Here is a 9,220-nt window from a genome sequence, read left to right as displayed (position 1 = left end):
TTTGTTTGACAACTTGTGAATATAAATATACAGTCCTTTTTTTTTTTTTTTTTTTTTAAATTTAACTGTATTTAGTATAACTGCTAAAAAAAAAAATTATAAATCTTATTTTGCAAATATTTTCTGTGATTTTCACAGTTTTTTTTGAGCCAGATTTTTTCCAGCACCTTTGCTGCTTTAATACATTTTTTGGGGATAAAGAAACAGAGAGATGAATTGACCACCAACCTCTTTCCTCTTGACGATCATCTTCTTCTTCAGCACTTTCACGGCGTAGTAACCTCCTTGTTTTCTGTGTTTTGCCAGCAGCACCTGCACAAATCGGACTTTTTACATTTAACGTTGGAGCACCAGTAAAACACAACAAGAATAAAGAATAAAGCATGCTCACCTTTCCAAAGCTTCCTGTGCCGATAACTTTGAGGTAGTCAAAGTCTGACGGTTTCATTCTGGTGAACATAACGAGAGCACGTCTCAAAACCACAAAGAGCTTTATAGCATTTTAATCAGATATCGGAAACGAGACAATCACACTGTCAAATTAAATAAACACAAAAAACTACACTTTAAACAGGGGATAGCCACATTGCTGCTTCATTAAACTGTTAATAACAGAACAAATTATATCAAGTACTGAAATACGGTGAATTATTTTGTGATTTTGCAATTTTTCTGTTTTGTTAAATTACAGAAAAATCACTGAAAACAGGTATTATTTTCATGTTGCCTGTAAAAAAAAAAAAAAAGGTCCAAATTGTATTATTTTATAGATATTGCTGGGTTTTTTTCACCTTTTTAAACATTTAAAATTGTTTTTTTTAACATTGCCATTGGTGCTAGATTTTTTATTTTATTTTATTTTTTTAACATTTATTTATTCATTTGAATTTTTTAAAACAGAATTTCCTAAATAGTTAAAAAATAACGTTCATGCCTGCTGATAGATCCTGATCCCTCCTGTCTCTGTGTCGAAAATCATTTCTAAATACACATAATTAATGAAATTGCTGCTGTAGTTCTTTGCACATTGACAGGATGATACAGAACTTTATTCATCCTGAAGGAAATTCTTGAGCCACAAACTGCTTAAAAACTAGATTACATGAGAATAGATATAAATGCAGCGCCTGATAGAAAAGCAATGAGATATGAGTACGATACATGACCAAAAAATTAAAACGAGTGAGCTACAATAAGACCAGAACATATGCAGGACTCTCATTTTATGGATCCTGCTGCAGGTTTTTAATAAACTCAGAGGAAAAACTTCTGAACAGCAACAAACTATAAACTTCAGCTGCTGTTTGTTCAAACCTGGACGTTTTAGTTGGTAAAGATGTGAAGTTGTAAAGCAAAGTGAATGAGAGAGTAGATTTGTGATTTCAAACTTGCTCTCTGGGATGTTTTTGGACCCATGTTGCTGCTGAAGCATGCTGTCTTGTCTTTCTGTTAATGTGACTGCATGCAGCTCCGACTCGCTCCGTGTTGTAAGTGATGCAGTAATGTGACCGTCATAATGACCAGTTAACAATAACTGAGACAACTTCTTCACAGCGAAGCCAAACCTTTCTCCTGTCAGGACACTTTTGTGACTTACTGTGAGGTCTGAGCGTTGGCTGAGCTCTGAGGAAAGAGAAGACGGTCAGGAGGTCAGATCCAGTTTCATCTCCTGTCAACACCCAGCACAAACTTTTTTTTTCTTTTTCAAAAAACCTCACCAGAGATGATTTCTCCTCCTTCTTCTCTTTCCTCAGCTTACTTTGGCGCCGCAGGACTTTCTGAGCGTCCAGGCTTCAAATGCAGAACAGGAAAGTTTATTTTATGAGATTTAAATCAAAAAAGAAAAAGAAAAAAGCTGCTAAAAGAAATCAGATTTTTTTTTTCTTTTTTGCTGAACTCACTGTTGGCAGAGCTTCTGACTGGAGACGAGTTTGTGTAAGAAGTCGCTGAAGCCAGTTTTCTTCCCCTTGAGCAGAGCTGTTGTAAGACAAGCAGGAGGTTAGTGGCTTACATAAGACACGAGCAGCTGGATTTACTCAGCTAACGACTTTACTGAAGTTATGAAACTACTGGAACTATATCTGGTGCTTGAACAAATGTCTTGATTTTCATTTTTACTGTTTCAGAGAGACCAAACCTTGATGAATTATTCTAATGTAATATTTTTACTCCCACTTTATTCCCATATTAGACACTTTTTCCCCCAAATTAAACTGATAACTTCTGTCCTTACCTGAGAGAAACGACACGAGTCCTCTCATTTTCGCGTAAGTCATCGGCTCCTCTTGAGTCCCAGTCATTTGGATGAACTGGTTTTATGGAGTAAATCCCAGTGTGAGAGGGCAGGCAGCTGTCCACAGCGCTGATCTCAGCCTCCACTGTCCTGCAGCTCACTTAAAGACAGCAGTAGTACCGGCAAGGCTGCGTTCAAGCACCCTGGGAGATGTCAGAACCGTGCATAGCATGCCGGTGCTGACTAACCCCTGCAGGCTTGATTAGTTTCTCCAAGTCAGCAGCTGATACAGTATCTGGGACAGTGGCGCTCGCTGCTGGGTTATAGATAGTATCAGTGTTCTAATAACTTTGAACCAAGTCAGGCACAGTGACGTAAGTGGATCTATAGAGAACGTTTTAGTGCAATTAAACAGGAAATGATTCACCCCAATTTATCCCAAATTTTGATTTATAGTGAATTTTTGTGTCACAAATCGGTTTCTTTTGGCTAAAAATAACAAACAAAAGTCAGTAAGACATTGTGTTGGACGTGCTAATGATGAGTTTATCTATTTTTTTTTTTTTTTTTATGTTCAGAATTATTCAAACTTTTTCTCAGAAATGAATCCAGCAGCTGTTCTCGTTGCTAACAGTCTTTCTGCATGTCTCTAGTGGGAGTTTGTTCCTCTTTGTGTCGATCTTAAAGGAGGATTCATGCAAGGATGCAAATTTTGAATTATGTTCTTATCTTCTTGTTATCAATCAATAATAACATAACTACAGCGGAGATTAGTCCCTATGCTGATATTACTTTTAGTTTATACATATGGGGGCTGCAAGGTGGCTCAGTGGTTAGCACTGTCACCTCACAGCAAGAAGGTCGCCGGTTCGCGTCCCGGTGAGGACACCAGGATCTTTCTGCGTGGAGTCTCCATGTTCTCCCCGTGCAGCGTGGGTTCTCTCCGGGTTCTCCGGCTTCCTCCCACACAGTCCAAAAACATGTTGAGGTTAATTGGTGATTCTAAATTGTCCATAGGTGTGAATGTGAGTGTGCTTGGTTGTCTGTCTCTAAGTGTAGCCCTGTGATAGACTGGTGACCTGTCCAGGTGTCCCCTGCCTTCACCCTGAGTCAGCGTCAGGGATAGATTCCACCCCTCCACGACCCTAGTGAGGATAAAGCGGTGTATAGATGATGGATGGATGGATGGATGGATGGATGCTACAGATGCCATTGACACATAAGAACACGGTTCTTGTCAATCTCAGCTTGTTTCATGAACTTGGTCTCTAGTTTGGGGGTCATTAAGCATCACTGAAGTCTTTGTCATGGTAGCCAAATTAAACCAAATTTTGCATGGGTTTAAGTTATATTTTGAGCTTACCTGTGCAGGTAGCGGTCCTACCTCGTGGTCGAGCTGATGTGTGTCACTTTCTTACAGTGAAAACAGAAGGAAAGAAGCTGAACAGCTGTTGGGTTTGTTTGCACTGGGACTTGAATGCAGCACAGTGACATGTGAAATGTGGAACTGGATGCTTCCCTCAGGGTCAGTCAGTGAATGAAGTACCTCAGATCCAACCGTCACCGTGTTTACATCTTCATTCTTATCTTTAACTGCTGTGTATGATAAGGTGTCATATAAATAAACCTTCGTGAACTCTTGTTTATCACAGATCTGGGCTCTCCATCACGTTTTCCAGTCAGGAGGAGGCCTGAATACCAGCAGCAGCAGGACATGCACTGCATAGTTGTGTCTTCGCCCAGATGTACAGTATGTAGAACGAGACATCATCTCTAACAGTTATTTAGGACACATTAACGCGCTGCTTCACGTCACGTTTGGGCGCATTTCAAACATACACCGAGAGTCGGTGCACGTACGTCTTTTCTGAGGAGGGACACGGTTCCTGTTTGAACCTAAAGATAGTTAGTGGGTCATGGAAACTTCACGACACGTGTGACTACATGACAGCACGCGTCGTCTCGTGTCGGCAGCATGTCTGAGATGTCGGCAGCCCGTCCTGCACGTCTGCAGACCCAGTTTCATGCTCATCACGTACGACTGCGGCATTTCCTGGCTGCACCTGAAGAAACTTCAGTTTTTTAAAAGCACCTTTTAACTGTAATATTTTAAACAATTTAGTATTTTTCTACAGAGTTTACCTGTTTTGTTCATTTACAGCTAAAAAGTATGAATTTCCATGTAAATTGACGCATAAAAAATAGGCCCTAATCTGTAATTTTAGAAAAAAAATTTCCATTGTAAATATTATTCACATTAAAATCTGCAATTTTACAAAAAGTAATTTGTTCTTTTCCTACATTTGAACATAAAATTTCACCTTTTTAAAACTGTATTTAAATCTGCAAAAAAAATGTAATGATACAGATATTTGTTTTAAAAAAACATATATTAAATGTTGTAAATTGTAAATGTGTTGTTTAACAGCTATTTTACAGATTTTCCCTGTTTTGTTATGTTACAGTAAATATTTAGTAAACTCGCAGAAAATAATAAAATGCGTAGAAATATTAATTTGCATGTTATCTGTAAAAAAAAAAGTCAAAATTGTAAATAATGTCAGTGTCAACAATCTGTCTTTTTATTTCACAAATAGTAATTTGTTCTTTTGTAATGTTTGACTGTAAAATTACACAATTATACCATATTTGCATCAGAAAAAGATTGATATTCACCATTATTAGAAATTCAAATTATGTATATTAAGGAATGAAAAATTACAGAAAATATCTAGTAAAAACACAGAAAAAAATATTAATGTTCACACTGTCTGGGAAAAAAGAAACCAACCAGAAAAAAATGTCCCCATCAAAAATCTGTACTTTTACAAAAAGTAATTTGTTCTTTTCCTACATTTGACCATAAAATCACACTACTTTTACTGTATTCACATCAGCATAGACATTGTTATTTTACACATATTTATTGTCAGAAAAAAACACGTATGAGGATTGAAAATTGGAGATTAAAAAAAAGTTTTTTAACTGTTATTTTAAAAATGTTGTCAAATCACAGAAAATATTAACATATGTATAAATATTAATTTGCATGTTATCCATGAAGAAACAGGCCAAAATTGTGAATAACATCACATCAACAATCTCTATTTTTGCAAATGATAATTTGTTCTTTACAAAATGTGACTGTAAAATTGTCGTGATTTACTGTTTTTAAATCCACTGAAATCTCATTGTTTTATACATAATTGCTGTTATTTGAACAAAGTATATATATATATAAGTTAGAAATATAAATTATAGTAAAATCACACAGATAAGAATTAATTTACATGTTTTCTAGAAAGAGAAACGGGACAACATTTTGCATTATTTCACTGTATTTGGCAGTAAAAAATATTGTTTTACAGATAATTGCCAATCATTTTGGTGTCACAATACTCCACATATTCTCAGCGTATTCTTTCTGGCTGCCTTCTTGATCCTTTACAGACATTTCAGACATTGTGACATTAAAAGTCCTGATTATTCTGTTGGGAGCTGAATTGCATAATTGAAATTTGACTTCAGTGTGTGGTTATATAATAATGAATGGAAATAGAAAAGAGTGTGAGTCTGGCACAGCTGGTGGTAAACACATTCTTATGTGAGAGACTATAAATTAAATTAAGAACTCAAGAAGAAATCCAAAAACTGGTGCATGTAGCTGAAGCAGCAAAAAAAAAAAAAAAAGAACAACACAAGGTACGTAATTCGGCGAAAGTCCAACAGTTTACTGGAGTTCTCTGAGAGTGGAAATGAGCAATAAACAGAGGAATGCAACATAAGAGGGTGTGAATCTAATAAATGGAACATGAAGTGCAGATACTGAAATAACTCCAAGTTCGTGGCAGCGTCTAAATGTGGAGCTGCAGGGTTCAGAGTGTCTCTGCAGAAAGCTGATCTGAGCTGGCAGGCCGGGGGAGGTTTCTTCCGGTTACAGAGGGGGAGAGAAGAAACCTCACCCAGTCACCCCCCGGTGAACCAGTCTGCCCCGGTGCTCCGGCCCACTGGAGACCAGCCAGAGCTGGTTCCGCTGGAATGCAACAGGTGACGCTGAACACGACTCCCAGGATTCCTGCAGGAGGAAACCCAGCGAGCGGATCATCGGGACGAGTCTCTGGTCGGGTTAGTCTCAGCAGGCCACGCTCATTCTCAGCAGGTTCATGTTGAAGAAGCAGGTTTTCAGAAGTTATTGTGGAAACATAGAGTTCCTCCCTCGTGGTTGCTCCTCGCTGCTGTTCATTATAAGTTCATTTGAACCTGCACTGTAAAAAAATGCATACAAATCTTTAATTTACAAGTTTTTTTTCTTTGAATGTTCAAGAATTTTTCCTTTATTTTTGAAACACACATTAAAAAAAATCATAAAATTGCAAAAATAGACAGTGAAGATAAATAGACAGTTAAATTGTCCAATGCAAATATAATGCTAAAAAAAATCCTGTAACTTTCACAGAAGAAGAAGAAAGAAGAAAGAAGAAGAAAATATGCAAATGTAAAGATGAAACCACTAAATTCAAGTTAAATACTGTTAATATACATCCTGTTATATGTATACAGCATCATTTCATTTTATATACCCGTGTAGGTATCCGTCATTTATGTTAGAAAGCCAAAATAGACGTGAATTTAGGTGTCTAATGCAAAATAACATCCGAAATCATCCAGAAACTTTTTTTAAACATAAAAACTGTTGCTAAAATATCCCTCCCTGATTGTTGATCCTTACTGTCTGTAATTTTAAATTTAAAATTTATTTTGAACCTACACTTCAAATCTGTAATTTTATGGCTTTTTTTTTCTTCTATCAGTACAATTACAAAAACTGACATTAAATTTCTGTCTAATATGTCTAGTATAAAATAACAATTAAAACTTTAAATTCTTTTAAGAAAACCTACTTTTTTTTGCCAATTTGCGAATTACTGTGACCTCAAGGAGACACGAAATGACCACGAAGCAACAGAAAATGGCTGAAAAGACACAAAATGACCACAGAGACGTAGAACATGTCTATAAAAGAAGCACAATGACCAAAAAGACACTCAAAAAGCTGAAAAATACCTTCAACAGACAGAAAAATGAGCACAAAGAGCCACGAAAAGGCTGCAAAAAGATGCCAACAAACATCCTGCTAATTAAACTGACACTGGCGTTGATTTTCAGATGCAAATTTTTATTTATTTGCTTTTTAAATCATAATGTGTCTGGTCTGAGTTTTAGCATCAGAAAGGATTTTCACGCTTTTTCAGTCTATAAAAAACATCATGAATGTATAAATCTCTAAACTGGAGTCACATCAGACGTACCTTTGCATCTGTGTGTTAAATAATCTGAAGTAAAGGCTGTTAAAACTTTATGTCCGGCTGTTACAGGTCAGACCACCAGCTGTGACTCTTGCATACTGTAGATTTTTAACAGCGTGACGCCGACGCTGCAGCAGTTCGTCATGCGTCCTGCAGATGGTGACAACAAACCAGAGGAACCTGTGAAGCAGAACGACGCTTTCTCTCATTTTTATGAGGATTTACATCATACATTAAAAGCTGAAAAAACAGCACATTGCAGCTTTTATTCCAGTCAAACCAGTTTGATATCAGAAACCAATTATAGAAGTTTGTCATCTAAAGAAAACACAGTCAACCCTTTATTTAATGTTGGTGAACTATTGATTAATCAGCAGAAATGTTGATATTTGTCATTATTTCTTAAATTTTTGCAACAAAAATGTTTCATTTGCCTGTTCAGTGGTGTTATAAATTCAGTATCTTTAGGTTTTGCATTATTTGTTGGATAAAAAGAGCAATTTAGAGGAAAAAAGTGACACGTTATCGACTAAATAACTGAACAAAGAATCAACAGAGAACTCAGTGAATAAAATCAGGATTAGCTGCATCTGTGGATGTGAAAGATTTTTATTCAGATCAGGTGTCAAATCATTTTTGCATGAAGCTGTTGGAGTGAAGCTGCATATTTTCTACCTCACATCTGTTTCATCTTAAGATGTTTAAAATTGGTCCTCTTTTAAGTTAAATGATGTCTGCGGCTAATATTTCATACAAAGATGTCGTGATGAATTTAGTTTTAGGCTTCACTCATTAGTGCCACGATCATGAACCGCACAGAGCTACAAATGATTAAATGTGAGTTTATATAAAGGTTTAAATACATACAAATACCCCCAAAGCATCACATCCCCACCACAGTTTCTGGGGGTATGAATAATTTTGACATTATAGTTTTAGTTTTAAATATGTAAAAAAAAAAAAAATCAAAATTCATCATTAACATCGTTTACGCATCATTTACTGTGTTTTTGTTTTCTATTTCCAGTCAGTAGAAAGCTAATGATCAAATAAAAATGAGCATAAATCTAAATTTGGCATGATGAGGAATAATTGTGGGCTTGTAAGTTTCCACTGGTGTTTATCTTCCCTGAAGCCGCCTCACTGCGGGAAACTCCAACGTCATTGCAACATGAACAACAACAGATGCTGTTACAAATCACATTTCAAAACACAAAGAGACACAATAGGAGCTCAAGAAAAATTAAACTGACCTTAAAGAGAAACAAAATAACCTCAAAAGACACAAAAATGGCTGCAAGAAGATGCAAAATGATCACAAAACACACGAAATGCAAAAAGAGACCCAAATGGCTACAAACAGTTATGAAAATAACCACAAAGACACACAAACTGGCTATAAACAGACACAAAGATGGACAAAATGGCTATAAAGTGACACAAAATACCACAAAACAAACAAAATAAGTATAAGAACACAAAATGACCGCAAAAATATGCACAAAATAGTTACAAAGAGACACAAAATGGCCACAAAAATACACACTATATGGCTACAAAAGACACAAAGTAGGTATACAGAGACACGATATGACCACAAAACACAGAAAATACCTACAGGACACACAGTATGGCTACAATATGATGCAAAATGACCTCAAAAATACACACAATGCCAACA

At 36.2% G+C, this 9,220-nt stretch overlaps 1 protein-coding gene across 1 annotated transcript in view; it reads right to left on the bottom strand.

Moving 5' to 3' along the window:
• LOC103370468 (serine/threonine-protein kinase Sgk1-like) overlaps positions 1-5,937 on the bottom strand; it is a 10,141-nt gene extending 4,204 nt beyond the window's left edge. The window contains exons 1-7 of the mRNA XM_008299534.1: positions 5,928-5,937; positions 2,234-2,393; positions 1,902-1,977; positions 1,719-1,791; positions 1,598-1,623; positions 392-449; positions 229-312 (exon numbers count right to left, since the gene is read on the bottom strand). Coding sequence (XP_008297756.1) covers positions 229-312; positions 392-449; positions 1,598-1,623; positions 1,719-1,791; positions 1,902-1,977; positions 2,234-2,300 — 384 coding nt within the window. The 5' untranslated portion in view covers positions 2,301-2,393; positions 5,928-5,937. The remainder of the gene's footprint in view (positions 1-228; positions 313-391; positions 450-1,597; positions 1,624-1,718; positions 1,792-1,901; positions 1,978-2,233; positions 2,394-5,927) is intronic.
• Positions 5,938-9,220: the final 3,283 nt, after the last annotated feature.

Source organism: Stegastes partitus, unplaced genomic scaffold, assembly GCF_000690725.1.
Source record: "Stegastes partitus isolate 25-593 unplaced genomic scaffold, Stegastes_partitus-1.0.2 Scaffold1431, whole genome shotgun sequence".
Taxonomy (NCBI): Eukaryota; Metazoa; Chordata; class Actinopteri; family Pomacentridae; genus Stegastes; species Stegastes partitus.
Note: the sequence above shows the minus strand (reverse complement) of the source record. Positions and strands in the feature narration are given on the sequence as shown.